At 38.3% G+C, this 24,835-nt stretch overlaps 1 protein-coding gene across 1 annotated transcript in view; it reads right to left on the minus strand.

The window, feature by feature from the left end:
• LOC124545878 (solute carrier family 35 member G1) overlaps window positions 1-24,835 on the minus strand; it is a 585,157-nt gene that overhangs the window by 23,716 nt on the left and 536,606 nt on the right. The window contains exon 7 of the mRNA XM_047124838.1: window positions 15,370-15,546. Within this exon, the coding sequence (XP_046980794.1) occupies window positions 15,370-15,546 (177 nt within the window). The remainder of the gene's footprint in view (window positions 1-15,369; window positions 15,547-24,835) is intronic.

A 24,835-nucleotide genomic window follows, 5' to 3' on the forward strand; every position in this document is an offset into this window, starting at 1 on the left:
CTACAGAAATACACACAGATGACAGTGGGTATGGGATCGGTGCTGTTCTGGTGCAAATTTTGGATGGAAAAGAGAAAGTTGTAGCCTATGCTTCTAGGACACTTACAAAAGCCGAGAGAAACTACTCAATTACAGAAAGAGAATGTCTTGCTGTGATCTGGGCCACGTGCAGATTTCAACAGTATCTCTATGGAAGGCCATTCACCGTTGTTACAGACCATCATTCACTTTGTTGGCTGACAGGTCTTAAGGATCCAACAGGACAACTCGCCAGGTGGGCACTACGTCTTCAAGAGTATGACATTACCACAGTGTACAAAAGTGGAAGAAAACACCAAGATGCCGACTGTCTCTCAAGAAAACCTGTGCAAGACCATCAAGACTTTGATGAAGATAGTGACTGTCTTGCTGCACTCCAGGATCTCTCTGCTGAACAGAAGAAGGCTGTCAAGATAACTCAAATTATGCTTGCCTTAAATTGGTCAGAGGATGTGAAAGGAAATTTAAGATAGTTAATGGATTACTTTGCAAGAAAAACTTTGATCTGTTTGGAAAAAGGGGGCTACCAGTGATTCCTAAACACACGCGCTTAGATGTTCTACAAAAAATTCCATGACACACCTGAGGCCGGACATTTAGAATTTATTAAGACATACGATAGGATCTGCAAGAGATTTTTCTGGCCAGGTTTATTTAGGAGTGTCACACTGCCGAGAGTGTCAGAGGGAAAAGGCAGTTCCTCAGAAACCTTTCCTACATGTTGGTATTGACCTCTTCGGATGATTCCCAATGTCTGCTAGTGGCAATAGATGGATTATTGTTTGCACTGATTATGTGACACACTATGCCATTACAAAAGCCATGAAAACAGCTGAATCATTCGACATACCTAAATTCATCATAGAAAACATTGTATTAAGACACGGTGCCCCAAGGTCGTTAATTACAGATTGAGGGAAAGTTTTTCAATTGAATCTTGCGACAGAGATAAACCGCAAGTGCAACATTACTCATCACACGATGACTGCCTACCATCTGCCAACTACCAGGCTTACTGAACGCCTTAATAATACCTTGGCCGACATGCTATCAATGTTCATTAATGTTGAGCAGAACAACTGAGATGAGGTGCTAGCTTTCATGACGTTTGCCTACAACACCGCCAAACAAGACACCACAAGATTTACGCCTCTTTTCTTGGTGCATGGGAGTGAGGCAATGATGACATTGGACACTGTGTTTCCATTACATCATGATGACATGGACAATGACTACATCATCCAGTTGTTAATCAGAGCTGAGGAAGCTCGGCAGTTAGCTTGACTCTGCATGCTGCAGGCTCAAGAAAATGATTGCTGAAGGTATGATGCGAGCCACCACCCTGTTGTCTGTTAGCTCAACTCCGCACACTGCAGGCTCAAGAAAACGATCGCTGAAGCTATGGCGCAAGCCACCATCCTGTTGTCTACCAGCCTGGTGACCTCGTTTGGATCTTCACTCCTGTTCGGAAGGTTGCTCTCTGAGAAGCTCCTCAAGCACTACATTGGACCTTGTAAGGTTGTAAGACAATTGTTTGACATTACTTATAAAGATTTTGACCCCGGCACAAAACGATGAAAGATTAGAGATACGGTCTACATCCTACGAATGACGCCCTATAAGGATCCTGCAACCCAGGGTAAATTCGAAGCTCCAGTGACAGGAAACAAGCAGAAAGGTGATGAAGGGAGTAGTGGCAAGGGAAGTTCTAAGAAGATCACTGCCAGGGTGAACATCGTTCATCGAGAGTCAAAGTATGGAGGACCGATGACTCATTCCTGAACTAGGAGGACGTAACACCGAGATGCTGTTCTCTTATGGAGGGAGTGATGTTGCAGAAGAAGCTGAGTAGAACAGTCACTGTAGTGTACCGGTAGTGGTTATGATACTAGACTGTTGCATGGAGGGTTGCGAGTTCAAAACTCACCCGAACTGTAAAATTTTAATTTCTGCATTCAGTTTGAGTACATTCTGGAAGTCTCCACAAATCTCAAGAATCAAGGTACTGGAATGTTCTGTAACTGTATGTATACCGTATGTGTTCTGGCTGAAGGCAGTTCACTCCACACTCTTGTATGTGCAAGTGCTGAATAAACCTTCGTTAAGTGAAGTTACTGTTCGTCATTCATCTCATTACACCTTCTTCTATGTGACAATATTATCAGCATTAGACAAAATGACAGTCAGCTTGGTCAGACTACTCCTTTCTAGTTTGAGGGTTAGCACTTTATTCTGGTGACCCCTTCATAGTAAAAATGGAACTGTAAGTTTCAGTACTAGTTCTAAAACAGTGTTCATAAATAAAATCATTTTTTACTTATAAGGGAATCTTGTAAAATGCACATAAATGGCAAAAAATATAACCTGTGGACAGATTATGTGTACCAGTTAGATTAGTTTAGATTATATTCAGTTTTCGTTCCATAGTCCCAAAAATGAGATTATTCTTGTGCGTTTGGAACATGTCAGAAAGTGTAACATAAACATAAAACATTTAAATATAATAGCCACTTCCCTGATCATTTGTCAGGAAACTGTCAAAATATGTGAATACATAACTGTAAACTGGAATTGCTAATATTTAAAGAGTTAATACACTGTCAGAATGAAACACAGTTATGCATTTTTAATAAATTTGTCATCCACAAAATTGCTAATTTTGACTGTTGCAACCAAGTGCTGTCAAAACTGCAATCTAAAGGGCATTTTTACTTAAGCTTGTCTGAGAGTCCCTGTTAAGATAACCATCTATAGAGTAGAAGTAATTTCCTATCAAAAGGTCTTCCAAACTCTGTTTAAACTGTGCTTCATCTGAAACCAAGTTTTTAATGGTTACTGTCAATTTATTTATTTATATATTATTTATATATATTATTTGTATTTGACACCTTTTTGCAATAAGGTAAGTGATTTTAGGTCTTTATGCAGACTGTTCTAATTCCTAGTACTGAATCTATGTATCAAGCTATTGGTTGGCAATACAGACATGTTACTTGCAACACATTTCATTCAGGAATAAATATACTGAGAAGCACTGGGTAGTATAGTTCCTTGAACAGGTTTCTACGTGATGTTCTTGAATTTACACCAGAAATGAGTCTTATTACACACTTCTGCACTTTTTTATACTTATACATCCTACATCTGACGTCATTCGCACTGCATATAGTGGTAAGCCCTTCCCAACTGAATATATTATTGAGTTGTAACACTGTCAACTTCTTTGATCTGTATGTCTTCATACGTCATGCACATGCTGGAAGGAAATCTTTTACAGGTTCTGAACTTCTCAATTTCAAAGGTTAATGACAGTGAACTACCCTTAAACTATTTATTAGTCAGTGAAAATTTGATTAGCAGCCATTTCTAAATCTATACTTGACTTGCTATTTATTGCAATGTTTGCATCATCTGCAAACAAAACAATCTTAGCATCTGGCAGTATAACAAACAAGAGATCATTAATGTACCAAGAAAAAGCAAGTGACCCAAGATGGAACCTTGAGGAACACCACATGTAATTAGTTCTCAATCAGATGAAGACTGACTCCTTGGTCCACAGGTATTTCATGAGACCCTTTTTTTCCTGTTAGTTGGTAAGACTAGAACCATTTCGCAGCACTGCCAGTGACTCCATAATATTCTAATTTACTTAAGAGAATGCTGTAATTGAGACAGTCAACATCTTCGGACAGGTCACAGAAAATGCCAGTACCCTCTAATTTGTTATCTCATGAATTAAGTACATTATCATTGTATGTGTAAATAGCCTTCTCTATAAAGGAACCTTTAAGGAACCCAAACTGTGACTTGGGCAGTATATTATTTACAGTCAGATGCTTCAGAAGACACCTGAACACAACCTTTTCAAATATTTTTGAAAAATTGGGAAAAGTAAAACTGGTCAATAGTTTGATGATATCTTTTTACCCCCTCCCCACTTTCCTGTAAATTCAGCATATTTTAGCCAGTCTGGAAATGGTCAGTGGGTAGGAGATTGATTACACAAATAACTTAAGATGGAGCTCAACTCACAAGAGCATTCTTTGATTAACTTCATTGATATGTTATTTTAACCACCAGAATACTTTGATTTTAAGGATTTTATGATGGGTGCTACTTCTTTGGGTGTCATGACTGTCATTTCCATTTCACTGAAGTTATTTGTCAAGACTGGTCTCAGATATTTCATTGCACTGTTTGCTGAACCTGATAACCCAAACCCATCAGTATGAAAAATAAAGTACTTGTTTAAGAGGTTTCCAAAACTACATGCACTTGTTACCAATGTCTCATTCATTTTTAGAGCTATCTGTTGCTCTTCCTTTTTGCCTTCACCTGTCTCTCTCTTCACTATATCCCATATAGTTTGTATTTTGTTGTCTGATGCAATTATCTTTTTCTCATAATAAAGCTGCTTAGGTTTCTTGATTATTTGCTTCGATATTTTGCAGTATTCCTAAATAGTAGATACAGTCTCTTTTTGTGCCAAATGATACTTTATTCCTTGTGCAATCCATGGTTTATTTTTACACTTCTGTTTTATTTGATTTACCTTTGGGGGAAAACAACTTTCAAAAGAGTAAGTAACTTAAGTAATGAATATTTTGTATTTTTCATTTGAGTCAGAAGTGCTGTTAGCATCTATCCACTTCACATCTTTCAGCAGTTTCTTAAAAGTCTCAATTTTTGACTAACTTATTACTCTCCTGTACTCAGGCTTAACAGATTTTATATCCTGACAAGTTTCAACATTTAACATGCTGCATGTTATGATCAGATAACCCATTTACTATTGGTTTTGTGATATGACTTTTTTCCCTAGATTTGTCTACAAACGTATTATCAGAAGCAGTCTCAGAGCATTTACATACCTTGGTTGCAAAGTTCACACAAAGAATTAAACTGAATGACAGTGTGACCAATTGCAATAACTGTCTGCATTAAAATCACCAGCAACCTTTCCCTATTTTTTACTGTAAGATTGGACAACAGAGTTTCCAGATATTTTATGAAGAGGATAAAGTTTCCTGAAGGTGCTCTTTGTGTACTTACTATTATAAAGGACTTCTGTTGCACAAGCTTGTATGTGCTACTCAGAGTAAACTTTATTAATATCAATATTCTTGAAATTAAGAGAGTTTCTGACAAATGTGGTAACTCCTACTTTCTCCATATTTTCTCTACAGAAGTAAGAAGCTAACTTGAACCCTGTAAAATTTAACATATATATATGAATGCTCATATGATGCTCAGAGAGGCAAATTATATCAGCTGATTTGCTGAACTGTAATTCTTCTACACAGGTGATACACTCTTTAAGCTTATCCCTTAAGCCTCAGCTATTCTGATGCAATAAGGATTACTGATTTTGTGCATTGGCTGAATTACAACTGGATGAAATTAATTTCTCTGTAAATTTTTGAATATCTTCAGTTTCAATCAGAGGCTCTTTGGAAGAATTATGTACATTAAAATTTGCTTTCTGGCTGCCTCTTTTATGAGTGTGAATTCATTTTCAACCCGACTATAAATCTTTTGTTTCTACTTCCCTGCCTTAAAAAACTGCTGTTCTGTCTCTCATAACCACTGGTACTTTATCATATGTGAAAGTGCCCCCCCCCCCCAAGTTATTTGTTATTTGCACATACAGTTTTCCCTTCCTTTTCCAGTTACAGTGAAGATCATGCCTAGTATAGTCCCACCTACTGATAGAATCAACAGGAGACCCCATACTTGATCCGAGCAGCCAATCCATCTCTAAATTAACTCTCCTAACAGAAGAGTTTAAATGAGGCCAGTCATTGCATCTCAGAACAGACATGAGGTTTGTCTAAAAAGTACCTGAACTTAAACTTTACCCACAAAATAGAGATGATAGCATGGAGCCACTGTACACAGTAAAGGATGAGACCTTTGTGCGCATGCATGAATTTTGTCCCTGCCTTCCAGCACATCAATCGCTGCTTGTTGGTTGCTGAGTGAGGTGCTACACAACGTGTTCGTTGGATTATGGTGATTCTCAAAGCAAAACAATTCGTAAGATTCAACAGGTGTTTGGAGAAGATGCAACAGGTGTAACACAAATTGAGGAGTGGTTCAACCGATTCAAAACTGGCCACAAGTCAGCGGAAAGTGACCAGCGTTCTGGCAGGACCCAAACAACTGTGAGTGCAGCTGTCGTTGATAGGGTGCTAAATTTGGTGATGGCACATCATCGATTGACCATATGGGAGATTGCCCAAGAGGTTGGAGTAAGTAAAGATTCTGCACATGCAATTTTTTGTGATGATTTGAACATGCATTGAGTGGCTGAGAAATTTGTGCCCAAGTTGTTGTCGCTGGAACAAAATAAACTCTGTTTTGATGTTAGACAGGACCTCCTGGACACCACCAACACTGAATGTGGATTTCTGAACACCGTAATAACTGGAGATGAGTCATGGGTGTATGGGTATGACCCAGAAACAAAATGAGAGTTGTCGCAATGGAAGCACCCCGAGTCTCCAAGTTTTCCATCTGTTTTATGGCCTCTTGCATCTCGTCTGGTGTAACGTTATCTTCTTGATTCACAAGTTGGCCCCCTTCATCCTGTGTAGCCATTATTTCTTCCCCTTTTTCATCATCTTTAGTCCATAGTTCTTCATAGTGTTTAATCCAAGTCCCATTTTCTATGATATTTATTCTTGCAGCACCTTTTTCTTGATTGTCAATTTTTTAAGTGAGTTTAATGGCCACTTCTTGTCAAACATGCACATAATTTTCTATACTGGATATAAATTTTTCCAAAGATCCTTGATGAGCATTCTTTTCTTCTGTTTTTGCCATTGTGCCCTTCATATACAGGGTGGTCCATTGATAGTGATCGGGCCAAATATCTCATGAAATAAGCATCAAATGAAAAAAACTACAAAGAACGAAACTCATCTAGGTTGAAGGGGGAAACCAGATGGCCCTATGGTTGGCCCGCTAGATGGCACTGCCATAGGCCAAACGGATATCAACTGCGTTATTTTTTAATAGGAACCCCCATTTTTATTACATATTCTTGTAGTATGTAAAGAAATATGGATGTTCTAGTTGGACCATTTTTTTCGCTTTGTGATAGATGGCACTGTAATAGTCACAAATGTAGTACGTGGTATCACATAACATTCCGCCAGTGTGGACGATATTTGCTTCGTGATACATTACCCGTGTTAAAATGGACCGTTTACCAAATGCAGAAAAGGTCGATATTCTGTTGATGTATGGCTATTGTGATCAAAATGCTCAACGGGCATGTGCTATGTATGCTGCTCGGTATCCTGGACGAGGTCATCCAAGTGTCCGGAACATTTGCGGGATACTTATGTTACTTAAGGAAAAAGGAAGTGTTCAGCCACATGTGAAATGTCAACCACGACGTGCAACAAATGATGATGCCCAGGTACGTGTTTTAGCTGCTGTCGTGGCTAATCCACACATCAGTAGCAGACAAACAGTGTGAGAATCGGGAATCTCAAAAACGTTGGTGTTGAGAATGCTACATCAACATCGATTGCATCCGTACCATATTTCTATGCACCAGGAATTGCATGGCAACGACTTTGAACGTCATGTACAGTTCTGCCACTGGGAACAAGAGAAATTACGGGATGATGTCACATTTTTTGCACACATTCTATTTAGCGATGAAGCGTCATTCACCAGCAGCAGTAACATAAACCGGCATAATATGCGCTATTGGGCAACAGAAAATCCACGATGGCTGCGACAAGTAGAACATCAGCGACCTTGGCGGGCTAATGTATGGTGCGGCATTATGGGAGGAAGGATAAATGGCCCTCATTTTATCAATGGCAATGTAAATGGTGCAGTGTATGCTGATTTCCTATGTAATGTTCTACCAATGTTACTACAAGATGTTTCACTGCATGACAGAATGGCGATGCTTCCAACATGATGGATGTCTGGCACATAGCTCGCGTGTGGTTGAAGCGGTATTGAATAGCATATTTCATGACAAGTGGATTGGTTGTCGAAGCACCATACCATGGTGACGTCCCCGGATTTCTTTGTGTGGGGAAAGTTGAAGGATATTTGCTATCATGATCCACCGACAACACCTGACAACATGCGTCAGCGCATTGCCAATGCATGTGCGAACATTATGGAAGGCGAACTACTCGCTGTTGAGAGGAATGTCATTACACGTATTGCCAAATGCATTGATGTTGACGGACATCATTTTGAGCATTTATTGCATTAATGTGGTATTTACATGTAACCACGCTGTAACAGCATCGGTTCTCAGAAATGATAAGTTCACAGAGGTACATGTATCACATTGGAACAACCAAAATAAAATGTTCAAACATACCTACGTTCTGTATTTTAATTTAAAAAACCTACCTGTTACCAACTGTTCGTCTCAAATTGTGAGCCATATGTTTGTGACTACAACAGCGCCATCTATCACAAAGCAAAAAAAATGGTCCAACTAAAACATTCATATTTCTTTACGTATTACACAAATATGTAATAAAAAATGGGGGTTCCTCTTTAAAAAAAACGCAGTTGATATCTGTTTTACCTATGGCAGCACCATCTAGCAGGCCAACCATAGCGCCATCTGCTTTCCCACTTCAAGCTATACAAGTTTCGTTCCTTGTAGTTTTTTCATTTGATGCATATTTCGTGAGATATTTGGCCCAGTCACGATCAATGGACCACCCTGTATGTAAAAACAGCAGCAATAATTCCTCTGCCCCTCCCCCTCCCCCCTATGCCACCCCCCAATTACTATCCAACCAAATAGAAATAATAGGACCAGTACAACATGAAACACAAATACGTTGTCAGAAACTGTCTTCAGTACTGCTCAGAGTGGTGCATATGATAATTTCATGTTCTTAATATGCAAACATTCCCTGTTGTCTGGAATAGTATTATGCTTATTGAAGACATCTCATTAAGTCATATTATATTCTTCAGAAAGAGCAACAACTCAGGCTTTACCAACATCTGTTTCATGTGTTTTGTGGAAACATATTGCTCTAAATATTCCCAAGTCTTCTGCTACCTGCACGATGATACTCCACATATATTTTTACTAATTGTTCAACCATTATTTGTAACTACTCTCTTGGTTGTTCAGTGATCCTACCTCATCAGGTGTGATACCCAAACATTAAGTCTGTTAGAACAAAATTATCAAAATATTAGTCTTCATCGGTGCCATATCTACTAAAAATGTGAGAAAAGAAGATGTAAGCAATCAAAAGGAGAACTAAAGTATTGTTAGCAGGTGAATAAGACAGCCAACCAGTTGCAATAAATGATGGTCTTCAGTTAATCTTAACCATGGTTTCAACAGATTTAAACCCATATTCTTCAGAAGGGCAAGAAACAAATTTCACATTAGTAAATAGTCAGTTAGTCACATGAGATGTGTAGGAAATGATCTGTACACCCATCTGTAAAAGTTAAGGCCCCTAAAATCAAGGTCTTGTCACATCAGTAAAATCAATCACACAAAATGCCAGAGCATGTTAAGCTCTAAGACCATGTAGCTCTTAACATGGTCTTGCATTTTATGAGACTGATTTTACTGATGTGGCAAGCCTTTGATTTTAGGGGCCTCAGTTTTTACAAATGGATGTACACATCATTGCTGACACATTTTATGTGGAGATGTTAGATCACTTTACTAACTGACTATTCGCTAATGTGAAATTTACTTCTTGTCCTTCTGAAGAATATGGGTTTAAATCTGTTGAAACCATGGTTAAGGTTAACTTAAAACCACCATTTATTGCAACTGGTTGGCTGTCCTATTCGCCTGCTATTCTGCAGCTGAGTATTCCTCTAATGAGAAGCAAACTTGAGTTTTAAATAGGTTAACATGAAACACGTCTTTAAGAAAGTTTAGTTTTAAATCTCTAAAAGATTACATTTTATAGATGGTTTAATTAAGTTACATAAATTCTCAAAAGTGTACAAAAATGTAGCAAACACTTGTCAACATATTGCCACACAGACCCAGGAGGAGCTGTTTGAAGCAAATGAATGCACAGTTGTTCTGTAAGGGTGGGAGCCACAGTCCTTGAAGTGATCAACTCCAACTGCAGGAAGAAAGTTTGTGAGAGAAAGTAAAGGCTGTAGCAGGCTGGAAACATTCAGACCAAATAAGACATAATGAACTATAACTCTCTCCAGTAAATGAAACAACTGAAAAGCACACACAAGAATGATAAGAGTAATACCCTACGAATAAATGATGTTGCCTCCGTAAGATACCACATACTGATTAAGAAGCAAAATAATTTTGTGAAGATCAAGGAATAAGCAAGGTATCACATGACAAACAAAGCAGATAGCTCCTCTTAACTTATAATGGCACCCTGGTTAATGAAGTGTTCCTCACCTTCTAGAAGGTGTTCAGTGCAGTTCTGTATTGTCACTTAGTATACAAAACATGAGATTATTGTAAGTTGAACTAGTTTCCTGAGTGGATGCAAGAATTTCTAACATGTAGAATTAAATCCATTGTTTTTAACAGAACAACATTGTCAGATGTGAAAGAAATTATATTGCGCAAGCAGTGAAGAAAATAAAAGAAAAATTTGGAGTAGGAATTAAAATCCATGGAGAAGAAATAAAACTTTGAGGTTTGCCAACAACATTGTAATTCTGTCAGAGATAATCAAGGACCTGGAAGAGCAATTGAACATAATGGACAGTGTCCTGAAAGGACAATATAAGATGAACATCAACAAAAGCAATGGAATGTAGGTAAATTAAATCAGGTGATGCTGAAGGAATTAGATTAGGAAATAACACACTTAAAGTAGTACATGAGTTTTTCTGCCTGGGAAGCAAAATAAGTGATGATGGTCAAAGTAGAGAAGATATAAAATGGAGACTGGCTATACCAAGGAAGTGTTTCTGAAGAAGAGAAATTTGTTAACATCTAGTATAGATTTACATGTCAGGAAGTCCTTTCTGAAAGTATTTGTATGGAGCGTAGCTATGTATGGAAGCGAAACATGGACGAAAAATAGTTTACACAAAAAGGGAATAGAAGCTTTCAAAATGTTGAGCTAGAGAAGAATTCTGAAGATTAAGTGGGTAGACCATGTAACTAACGATGAGGTACTGAACAGAATTGGGGAGTAGAAGAATTTGTTGCACAACTTGACTAGAAGGAGGACACATTTGGTAGGACTTGTTCTGAGGCATCAAGGAATCCAATTTAGTACTGGAGTGAAGCGTGGTGGGTAAAAATCATAGAGGGAGACCAAGCGATTAATACACTAAGCAGATTTAGAAGGGTGTAGGTTGCAGTAGTTACTCAGGGATGAAGATGCTTGCAAAGGATAGAGTAGCATGGAGAGCTGCATCATGAAGACCACAACAACAATGTGAAAGTAACTTCAAGAGCACACAAAAAAAGAGTTATAGGGCCATTAATGTTAAAGACATGCATAATTTATCTGTTTGATAACATAACAGCTCTGTTGGTGGACAGTGTTGTTGCATACAGAAAACAGTAGCAAAGTCCAGGAAAACCTGCAAAGGATCATCACATGGAGCAGAGTTTGAGTTGACTCCCGTTACAAGTAAAAGTAATGTATTTCTCATGCATGTATGGAAAAATCTGTTAATGCACCAGACAGTAACTACCATAAAACATTTGACAGTAACCAAAAAGGTTTGACATTAACCATCTGGTGAGACCTAAGGTGCAGTTCAGTTGAAGAAATGTAGGTCAATGTAGCTCATTCACAAAACAAATGTCTCACAAAACACCTGTTCAACTGATTCTCAGGTATTGTTGATGAATTTGGGACACTTACTATGTAGGATTAACAGAGAAGATTCAAAGAATTACAGCACATTTTGACATGGGTTTGTTTAGCAAAGAGATCAAGAAGGAACTGACAAATTGCCTGTTGGCTTCTGTCTCTGGTTCTTCAACTGCTGTTCACTTGATGATTTTTCTGACATTTCACCAGCATGAGCGTGTGGCACTGTCAAAGCTTCACATTCCATTGATGGTGGCAGACTGAAGTTTACCTCGTGGCCACAGATTATATGCACCTGGCACACCAATGTCTGAAGGCATTTCTGTGGACATTACCACTGTGGTTCTTCCATTGCTCCCCGCAATGGTGATTTGGAGCAGCACAGGAATCCAAGATCTGTTTACCTTGAGACTTTCCTCTTTCTTCCTGAAGCTATTTTCACATTTGTGGATTTCTATAGCGTTTCTGAACAAGCAATAGTGACAGCTCTTCTCTACAGCAAGATTTTCCATGTCAGCAAATTTTATTATGTGGTCAATCTCAGATGTGCACGCTCCACCAAGGCAGATTTCTCCACTTGTCCCAACCTGCAATTCCACTTATGTTTGGTGATCCTGGTGTTGACTGATGGTCCAGTCATTCCAACATAGGCTTTTCCACATGTACATGGTGTACAGGATATTTCCGACATTTCAAGTGGGTTCCTTTTCACCTTTGCCAATCTGAGATGTTCTTTGATAATCTTTGTTGGCTTATAAATAGTCTTTACACTCTGTCTGCACAATACACATCCAATTCTGTCTGTCACTCTGGGAACATATGGCAGAAAGGCCACACCCGACAATGCTTGATTCTGTGACACTTCTTATGTAACTGGTGGTTTACCCATTGCTTCTCACAATGCTTTCTAGGTGTTCCATCTCATGTCCGAGGTGCTGCAGTTCACATATTTGTCTTGCATCCATTACACATGTATTTATTATGCCTCTTTTCTGGTTCAGGTGGTGATTTGACTGTTTCTGTAGGTATTGGTTGGTGTGTTTTGGTTTTCGATACGTGCTGTGTCCCAGGAATTTACCATCCCTCATAACTAGAACATCAATCTAGAGTAACTGTCGGTACTTTTCTATCTCTATGGTAAATTTTATGTTGTCATGGAGCTTGCTGAGGTGTCCTAGGGGATCACCAGGCTGTTTCTCACCATGGCTCCACACAAAAAAGGTATTGTTTGTGTGTCCGTACCACACCTTAAATTTAAAAGATACCAAGTCCAGCACTTATACTTTGAAATGTTTCATGAAGAAATTGGATACCACTGGACTAAGTAGATTATCTGTGGTGATGCATTACAGAAGTTGCCATTCCACATGAAATGCCTCATGGTTAGACATGTATGAAAGAGCCTGCTGATGTCTTGCAGGAAAATGGAAGTGATATACTCCAGAGAATCATTGAGTGGCACTTTATTAAACAAAGAAAGAACATTAAAGCTCACCAGGCTGTCATTTGGTTCAAGTTTTAGTTTTCTCAACTTCTCAATAGAATGTCCCAAGTCCTTTATGTATGTGTTGGTCTTTCCCATGTGCAGCTGATGCAAAGAGGTCAAGTGTTTCACCAGTTTGTACATCAGTGAGCCACGAGCACTTACAAACAGTCTTAATGGAACATTATCTTTATTGCCTTTTGGTAATTCATACAGCAGAGATGGTAAGGCTTCTGTTTTGCACACAGGTTCCTCTGTATGACCACTGAGAAAGAAGATACTTTGATTAACTGATTGGTACTCCATGTGATCTACTGCATTGGAACTGCTTTGCTTCTGGCAGACTGTCAGAGCTAATAGATCCTGAATCTTCCACTAATGATCTTCATTCTACAGTACAACATTCACGTTTCCTGTGTCATCAGGCAGTAACTCTTTCTCCAGATTGTGAGCTGGTAGTTTTGCTCGGCACAGTATCCTGGCAGTTTCCGTGCATATTTGCTCACCACTTTCACAAGAAAGGGTCCACATGGCCACTTCAGTATTAGCAGTTATATCTTCCATAGGTATGGTTCTCAAGATGATGATGAAATTCCCTCCTAGACTGTTCCTCTTTGATGAATGGTCATTCATTGAGGTTGACCACTGTGCGTGACGCATCACGATTTTAGCTATCAATATGCTTCCCACCTCTTGCAAACTTTTTCTTCTGTTGTTGAGTGCAGTGGTATGTGATTGTGTTAATGCAGCATAAAGGCTGCTTATAAACCAACAAAGAAGATCAAAGAGACCCACTTTCAATGTAAGGAATATTCCACATACCATGTACACGTGTAAAAGTGTATGCTGGAATGACTGGACAATCAATCAACATCAGTATCACTGAACACAAGCAGCATTGCAGGTTGGGACTACTGGAGAAAGCAACCATGGTGTAGCATATGCTGTGTGACTCTGTGATGATGATGATGATGATGATGATGATGATGATGATGATATTTGGTTTGTGGGGCACTCAACTGCGCAGTCATCAGCACCCACACAAAGTCCCATTTTTTTAAACAGTCCAATCTAGCCACTGTCATGAATGATGATGATGATGAAATGGTGAGGACAACACAAACACCCAGTTCTTGGGCAGATAAAATCCCCAACCCAGCCGGGAATCAAACCCAGGACCCTGTGATCCACCAGAGGCAGCAACACTAGCCATTAGACCACGAGCTGCAGATGTGACTCTGTATGACCAACAACGTTATAAAATTGGCCTACGTGAAAGTTCTTGTTGAAGAGACGAGCTATCACACCACTTGTTCAGCAAAGATATATAAATCTGTAAACATGACAATAGCGTCAACTAGAAAGAGAAAAGCCTCAAGGTGAATGGATCCTGGATTTCCACACTGCAGTGGAACACTGGTAATGACCACGGAAAAGCCCTCAGATGTTGGCATGCCAGCGAATCTTTGACAATGACAGCCACTTTTGTTGATGAAATGTCAGGAAAGTCATCAAACAAACATCGATCAAAGAACCCGAGACAGAAGCCAACAGGTAGTTTGTCAATAAGTGGTCGTGAAAGCCTTAAGACTCCAGAAGGAATTGTTAGAAGAGAGAGCAGGCACAGCTCTTGTACAAGGGTATTATGGAGTTATTTGCCCAATGCCTATGCCAGACACTATACAAGAGCATTTGTGCACCACCGAGAGTATCACTGTTAAAACTCAGAGTGTATGCTTCAGGAATAGCTGCTCACTGACTAGTAATCCGCTTGTCTGCAAACAATATGGCCATCCTTCTTTCAGTGTGTAATGTAATATGTACTAATAGTCAGCCCTGTCAAAACATTCTATAATGTTTTTCCATTTCATTCACCCTGCTTAAAAATGTTACACAAAAATTTTGAAAATATACTGCATGTCAAACTTCATAGCAACAAACAACTTTGTGAGAAGCATTTGTCACTATGCTTTCTTGCTTCCATAAAACTAACTCTGAGTAATATATGCAGCTAATAGTTCTGGAAGATGGAAATGAAATAACTGTAACTGTCTGTACCTGTTTGGCACTTCTTTGAAGAAAAGGAGCTGCCATATGAAAGCAAAAACAATATCTGCTGAGCGAGCAATGGCTACAGGGCCAGCCTGCTCCAGTTGTAGAGACATTGTGAGCAGGATCTGTCCTCCAAAGCTGAGCAGTGCCAGGGCCACAACCAGGAACCTGTCGAAGCCACACCTGTGAAGACAAACGTGTATAGATTTAGTTCTACAAGCCCCAAACAATGGTGAATATACATAGTTAGAATAAGTGCATTGCATACTGCAAAGTGCACCATAACCAGAACATGTTTCTTTACCCTCTCAAACATCATATATGTAAGAAGTACTCTCCTACAGACACAGTAAAGTGGCTTACAAACTATAGATGTCCTTCAAGTTAATGATTTGGAATAGACTATTTTTTAAAAAATATTGTGTTATCTTTGCCTATTTTGATATTACTATACATTTAATCTTCCTTCTAGTTGATTATCCGGTATCCTTCTTATGACCCATGCTAATGGCTATAATATTTTATGCTATCACACAATGGAAAATCCAGGATGGGATGTAACAATACCAGAGAAGGAAAGTTGCTACTCACCATATAGCGGAGATGCTGGTCCCAATAGGTACAACAAAAAGATTCACACAATTATAGCTTTCGGCCATTAAGGCCTTTGTCAGCTGTACACACACACACACACACACACACACACACACACACACGTATGTAGTCTCAGAGAACTGAAACCACACTCAGTTTTCTGAGACTGCAGATGCATGTGCTAGCTGCATTTGTGTGTGTGTGTGTGTGTGTGTGTGTGTGTGTGTGTGTGTGTGTACAGCTGGCAAAGGCCTTAATGGCCAAAAGCTATAATTGCGTGAATTTTTTTGTTGCGCCTATCGCGACTTAGCATCTCTGCTAGATGATGAGTAACAACTTTCCTTCTCTAGTATTGTTATATTTTATGCTATGCATTTTCTCTGTTTTCTATCTGGTATTGCATCTACAAGGACAAAAATTCCCATTAAGTGATTATTATTTACAGATATTACAAAAGACATTGCATATGTATGCTCCACAAATATATTACCACATGCTTACTAAAAGTCAGTTGCATATGACATTTCAGAGATACATTGGTGGAAGACCTAAAATGGAACTATATACATGAGGACTGATCACAAATCACTGTAATTTATGGCTATGTGAGTGTAAATTTTGTATTGTTGTTAGCTTTAAATATGGACTTTGCACTAAAACTTAGTAATTTTCCATGTACCTTTTCTAACTGCTAGATGCACTTGCTGAAAACAAATCATCTAGACTAAATCTCAGATACAAAAAAGGAGGTAAAGATTCTCCTTCAAACTCTTTTTCCCAGAATAGTTCCATACATCAAGAATTTTCCGAAATTTGGAAGGCAGCACTCACAATTTGTGATATGTTTATATTTAAAACCCAGGTATAATTACTAGAGTACAATAGAATTTTAGTAAAAAATTATCAACAGTTCTTTCCACAGAGTTTTTCATACATACTATTGGTTATCAAGGACAAAGGCTTCAGTCAGGCAACTTTTTTATGATCTAAGTACAGTCTTTGATTGTGCTTAAAATATATGGCTCCTAGTCAAAACTTCTATGTTTGTAGAAACATAAGCCTAAAATTTTAAAACCTTATTTAGAGAACTATAAACAAATTGTCTATGTAGGCACAGAAAGACCTAGCATAGACCAAATCAATATAGGCATTCAACAGGGATCTGTGTTGGGATTTTCCATTTTCAACAATGATTTATAAAATCTGACATAACTTATAATGCTGGATGCAGATAAAATACTGTTCTCTGCTGTAATTCTGATCTCTATGGCTGAAAAAGTTTGTTGATAATAAAATTATCCAAGCCTTTTGTTGGTTTAGAGTTAATAGATGCTTTAATGTAAACAAAACTGATGATTTTTGGTTTAAAAAATGAATTTCTTTTTGATGCCCTCAGTTGTGGCAAGTTCTTTGGTGTGTATTTAGATGATAAATTGTCATGGGGATAGAATGTAAAATTCATTACTGGTAAGCTGTCTAGTGTAATTTATTGTCAAGTAATCTTATTAACTATGCACCAGAAGTCTGTGTTACAACATGTTACCTTACATTTTATCAGAACATTATGTCATGTGCTATTATCTGATGGGACGAATCTAATTATGTCCATGTTATTTTGTTATTGTAGAGAAGGCCATTACAGTATTACTGGATCTTCCTATACAGTACCCCATAAACTTTTACTTCCTCAACACAAGATCATGCTTGTAATACACTAATATATGTTTATGTGTAACTTGTACAAAGAAGAAGTTTCCAGAAGTACAATGCTGGAAGAAAACACGAATTGTTAAAATACAAAATCGAACAGACATCTTGAAGTTTTTCCAGCAGATACAATATTTTATCATCTTTTGGTTATGAATAAGGAATAGCATTACTTCTTATTTTGATATTTCAGTTGATAATCATACAGCCATCTTCATGGTGAGTCAGTGACAGAATCAAACCCACTTGACACAATATGTGAAGAAATTGCACATGTTACAGGGACAATACTGCCAGCAATGAGAACATCAGTTGTAGATTAAGCAATATGTCTAAGAACAAAACATAGCAAAAACTGAGTCAGCTTCTATGGTGTTTATGAATTACATGATTAATTATTATAATGGATGGCATGCATCTGAATGACGGCTAGCTAAGACTCAGAACAATACATCCTCTGAGAGCGCAAATGTGAAATGAGTGGTCTTCATGACATCCATTCTAATAATTCCCTACATAATTTGTAAGCACTGCACATTTCTTATCTGGGCACTTGCAATTTTTTATTCTTAGAGGCACAGTTTTATCTATGACTGATCCTCTAGTTGTTATCTCTAACATGTGTATACACTCAACAGAAATGGAGTCAAGTTGTTTTAACCCTGTCACTGACTCACCCTGAAGATGGTTGTATGGGTATCATTCAAAATAAATAAAATAAACATGAAGTACACTGTTATATATCACTAGTCACGTATAGCTACTGATAACAGTAACCCTATTGTTTCATTTGATATCAATAACAGTTACAATAAAAACTAACAAAAAATGTTTTGCATTTAATGAAAAAATAACACTATCCTGGGTGGATGGCTGAAAGATGATGGAATACAATATATGACTGCTTAGTTGGCCAACCATTTTTTGACATTAAGGAATTCATTAATTGTAACATACAGTGAGGTAATTTCAGTAGCTAATCCAGTGTTTCAATGTGTATAATATTACACTCATTAACTTTTGTGAGAGATGGCTGGACAGTAGACACCAATAAGAACCTTTATGTCTCGACACTGTGTAACATGGTGTACTTTTTGTATGAATGGCTTTTGGGCTGAAAGCCATATGGCCGAGGTGTACACTTAAACATATCCATATCCTCTACCAAAATAGTCGCTGTTGGCCACTATTCACTTCCACCAATGTCCATATAGCTGCTGGAAGCACTGCTGAAACACTTTTCCAGGAATGTTCCATACAATTTCTCTTGTGCAGTCATGACCTCTTCAGCTTAATGAAGTTTACACTCATGTAGGCGTGCTTTCGTGCAAGAAAAGATACAGAAATCACATATGTGAAATCAGATGAGTACACAGGGTGTGGCAAAACAGTGACCTGTTGCATTGCAAGTTCCTCTTTGATGAGGAAAGAGCTATGTGCAGGGGCACTGTCATGATGCAACAGCCAGTTCTTCCCACACAAAAGGTGAGTAATCTTGTGATGAACTGAATCATATAAACTGCAAAGATCTCCTTGTAGATAGTGATGAATTCCATGTGAACAATTCCAGTTAAATCAAAACACAGTTGCCTTTTAACCTGTCTTGGCATGGTTTTTCTGCTGTGACAATGCTGGTGTTTTCCTGGTGGCAGATTGTCACTTCAGTTGCAGATCATACAGGAAACACCATGTTTCATCTGCAGTTACTATCCGGTTGTAAAATATCACATCATCATCAGTACTGCCTAACAGGTCCCCACAAATTGTCATGTGATTATCACACTGGTCTTGTGTGTGGATGTGTGGCATGCTGTGCTGGGTAACAGATGACATGTTCAGGTCGTCAGTCAGAACTTTGTAGCACATAAATGGTTGGCTCCTGCTGCTGCAAGCTCATCTACCATTTGGGAGCTGCTTAAGTGCAACAATATTGCAACTTCTTCACTCTTCCACTCAGTTAAAACCATTTTTGGCTGACCAGTATTCACATCATCCTCCAAACTGTCTCTCCCTTGTCAAAAATGTTGGTGCCATCTACACAAAACACTACAATTCAATGCAGCAACACCACAAATTTACTTCATCATCTGAAATGTTTTGGTAATAGTTTTGTCTAATTTCTGGCAGAATTTGATGATGGCCTATTGTTCCAACTGCAATACACTCAAGCTCCAATGCACACAGTGAAATCACCATCATAACAATAACAACAACTATAATTGTGCTTACAGTCAGTGCCATTAACTGTCTCTAGCTGGGATGAGAGACTAAGGGAAAATTACCATTGCACAGTGCCATCTGTGCACTCTAGTGCACCACACCACCACTGAGTGCCCAGTTTGAGAACTTTGACATTGTCCATTGCTGTAATGATCTAATGAAAATATTACAATAATAATAATAATAATAAGACTTAAAAATTTACAGTAGCTATACATAAACTGATGTCTTTCTTTCAAACCATTTGCTCACAGATATTATGATGTAATGCACTTGTGTTTTCATACATTTAAGTGCATCTAATGACCATAAGCATTCAACTTCAACACAAAAAGAAAAGTGTGGTGTGCGTACTGTAAGACCTTTGGTACACACACCATCAGATTATTTGACTTGTTGCTCTAGCGAAGTAGGCGAGTGTCAGCAATATGTCTCGTGGTCTTATCGTGGCATGTTTATCTTCTGCCGTTAGGTCAGATGATAGAAATACCATGTTGTGCTTAGTGCATGTTGTGCTTAACAGGGCGCGCTCTAGTGGGAAAGTTGTGTACGCGCTGACTACGCAGAACTATGTACACAACAAAAAGAAAAAAGGACTATTGACATTACTAAGAAACTGATTGTCATGGTATATAACTGCATAAACATATTTGGAAACAAGACAATTTGCTTATGCTATTGCAAGTGTAATCAAAAGAAACTGTTTGTCATGATATATAACTGCATAAACATCTTTGGAAATGAGGCAATTTGCTTATGCTCTAACAAGTGTAATCGAAACATATCCCTCTGGTTCCAGTAAATGGGCAGTTTGCTACAGACACAATTTTCCACAATCTTGGATGGCAAAAAGACAGAGCTCCTGTTTAGCTTCACAGACAGTGACATACAGAAATGGTTTGAACAGTGGAAGGAACAAATGCAGATGCGCAGGCAGAAATCACCATGGCAATGCACTGTGTCAGTATAAGAAATGATGGTGCTAGATGACATCATTGAACCTTCCGAGAACCTTTCGTCCTCTTTTTTTAGATTAGATTTACTTTCATTCCAATTGATCCGTAGTGAGGAGGTCCTCCAGGATGTGGAACATGTCAGAAAAACAACAATACATGACAAATATTTAAACTAAAACAAATAAGCTAATGTACCATTCCACAGGTCCCAAGTGGAATGATCGTCATTTTTTAATGAACACTAAGAGTCATTTTACAAATACTATTGCACTGAATTTAAAATAAAAAAGTTTTTTATTTATTTATAAGGTAAGAAACATGTAATACAACTACTGTAATACTTATTTACAATGAACACATTACTGCACTGAAATGGTGCAGAAGTTAGATTACACACACACACACCACACACACACACACACACACACAAATTTTCAGTGAACACATTACTGCACTGAAATTGTGCAGAAGATATGTTGTACTTATATACAAATCAGTTGGTTTTCCTCAGAAATTCATCAATGGAGTAGAAGGAGTTGGCCACCAATAAATCCTTTAGGCTTCTCTTAAACTGAATTTCATTGGTTGTTAAGCTTTTTATGGCTGCTGGCAAGTTATTGAAAATGTGTGTTCCTGAATAATGCACACCTTTTTGTACAAGACTAAGTGACTTTAAATCCTTGTGAAGATTATTCTTATTTCTAGTATTGATTCCATGAATTGAGCTATTGGTTTGAAAAAGTGATATATTTTTAATGACAAATTTCATTAAGGAATAAATATATTGGGAAGCTGTAGTTAGTATCCCTAGTTCCCTAAACAGGCTTCTGCAGGATGTTCTTGAGTTCACACCACATATAATTCTTACTGCACGTTTTTGTGCCCGGAAAACTTTAGCTTGGCTTGATGAATTACCCCAGAAAATAATCCCATATGACATTATGGAATGAAAGTAAGCATAGTATGCCAGCTTTTTCATTTTTATATCCCCTATGTCTGACAAAATTCGCATTGCAAACAGAGATTTGTTAAGACGCTTCAGCAGTTCTGTGGTGTGCTCCTCCCAGTTGAATTTATTATCAAGCTGTAATCCCAAGAATTTAACACCGTCCACTTCTTCTATCTTCTTGTCATCATATGTTAGACATATACTCTTGGGACACCCCTTACAAGTTCTGAACTGCATGTAGTGTGTTTTTTCAAAGTTTAGTGACAAAGAATTGGCTAGGAACCAGTGATTAATGTCTACAAATATTTTATTGGCTGATCTTTCTAAGACTACACTTGATTTGCTATTTATTGCAATGTTTGTATCATCAGCAAACAAAACAAACTTGGCATCTGGTAATGTTACTGATGAAAGGTCATTGATATACACAAGAAAAAGTAAGGGCCCCAAAATGGAACCTTGTGGGACCCCACATGTAATTAGTTCCCAGTTGGATGATGCCTGATAGCTTGATACATGTCTCTTTCCTAATAACACCCTTTGTTTCCTGCCAGAGATATAAGATTTGAACCATTTTGCAGCATTTCCTGTTACACTATAATATTCTAGTTTACTTAAAAGGATATTGTGATTTACACAGTCAAATGCCTTTGACAGATCACAAAATATACCAGTTGCCTGCAATTTTTTGTCTAATGAATTAAGTACATTTTCACTGTAAGTGTAGATAGCCTTCTCAATATCAGAACCTTTTAGAAATCCAAACTGTGACTTTGACAGTATGTTATTTGAGATAAGATGGTTATAAAGACGACTGTACATTACTTTTTCGAAAATTTTTGAGAATGCTGGCAACAGTGAAATTGGACGGAAATTTGATGCTATTTCTTTATCTCCCTTCTTAAACAGTGGCTTAACTTCAGCATATTTCAGCCATTCGGGAAATATTCCACTGATAAACGACTGGTTACACAGATAGCTTAATATGTTACTTAGCTCAGAATCACATTCTTTAATTAACTTTGTTGATATTTCATCATACCCACTAGATGTTTTTGATTTTAAAGATTTTATGATGGACATTATTTCTGATGGGGTAGTGAGGGTCAAATTCATATTATGGAAGTTACTTGAAATGTCTGGTCTAAGGTAATCCATAGCAGCATCTACCGAACCTGACAACCCCATCTTTTCAGTAACAGTTATAAAATGTGTGATCCTTGAGAAGAAGGATGGTAGACGGTGTTTTTGTGTTGATTACTGACAGCTGAACAAAATTTTAAAAACTATGAAAAAAGATTTCTATCCATTTTTGCACACTGATGATGCTGTTGGCTACTACTTAAAAGTACCAAAGTATTTCTCAAGTATGGACATGTACACAGGTTACTGGCAAATCAAATTTGACAAGTGTGACTCCAAATAAAAAAATTAATAAATAAATAAATATACAATGTGGACTATGTAATGCTCCAATCACCTTGGAGCATTTGATGGACACCTTGCAAAGACCATGTGTCTTTGTTATCTTGATGACATTGTCATTATTCTGAAGAAGATATTTGAAAAACTTCTAAGCCACATGAAAACTGTTCTGAAGTATGTTCAGGATGCAGACCTCCACCTAAATCCAAAAAAGTGGTTATTTGCCACACAAGAAGCAAAAGTCTTGGGGCACCTAATGAATGGTGATTGAGTCTGTCCCCAGAGAAAAGAGGAGCAGTCACAGATTTTCCAATTCCTTAACACTTTCATGATGTGAGAATTTTCTCAAAATGTGCTCATACTACTAGTGGATCATAAGGACTTCTGTACCAAGGCACATCCCTTGCAATAACTACCACAAGGAAACAACTATTAAAATGACATGCCTAATTTTCCTGGAATGAGGTGCAGTAAAGATCTTTCCTTCGTCTTAAATAGTTGCTAACATCATCTTCAATCCTATCACTTTATAATGAGAACGTTGAGATAGAACTTCTCACCAACACTAGCAGCTATGGTATAGGTGCAGTTCAAGTGCACATTCAGGAAAATACTGAAAAAATTATAGCTTATGTTTACGAAGTACTCTCCAACCAAGAAAGAGTGTCTTGCAGTAGTATGGGACATTTTCAGGTTCCAGCCAGATTTATTTGGCAAACCATTCACTATTGTACACCCCACTATTTTCTATGCTTGATGACTAACCTGAAGGACCAAGTCAACTAGCAACATGGTGGGGGGGGGGAGGGGGGGGAGGGGGGTTGGGTTGTTTTCGGAAGGAGGAAGGAGACCAGACAGCGAGGTCATTGGTCTCATCGGATTAGGGAAGGATGGGGAAGGAAGTCGGCCGTGCCCTTTCAAAGGAACCATCCCGGCATTTGCCTGGAGCAATTTAGGGAAATCACGGAAAACCTAAATCAGGATGGCCGGACGCGGGATTGAACCGTCGTCCTCCCGAATGCGAGTCCAGTGTCTAACCACTGCGCCACCTCGCTCGGTGGGGGGTGGGGGGGGGGGGAACAGAGGCTTCATAGTGAGCTTGAATACATGGATGTTGACTGCCTTTCAAGAAATTCATTGGTAGAACACAGCAGTGTAGATGAAAACTCACTCATCAATGCATTTAATGGCATTGCTACTGAACAGAGGGAAGGTCCAGCACTGCTGAAAATCATACAAACCTTGAAGGAGGAGCAACTTACATATGCAGAATTTCAATTAATAAACAGAACATTGTACACAAATATCTACAATCCAATGCGGCAGAAATGTTGCTGATCATCACTTCTCACCTACACCTGAAGTATTTCCAAGAAGCTGCACAATCTGATCACTCAGAATTCATGAAGACCCTAGACAGAATCAGACACAGGTATCACTGGCCAAGTCTCTATTGCTCCATTCGACACTATGTTGACAGCGACAGAATCACTTGCCACAAATTATCTCTGGATCGGGTGGTGTCAATTCCACCAGCAACAGAACGTTTCCACATAACTTGGATCGACTTCTTTGGAAGGTTTCCAAAGTCAACAAATGGCAAATCAATGGTTAAATGATC

This window comes from Schistocerca americana, chromosome 8 (genome assembly GCF_021461395.2).
Source record: "Schistocerca americana isolate TAMUIC-IGC-003095 chromosome 8, iqSchAmer2.1, whole genome shotgun sequence".
Lineage (NCBI taxonomy): Eukaryota > Metazoa > Arthropoda > Insecta > Orthoptera > Acrididae > Schistocerca > Schistocerca americana.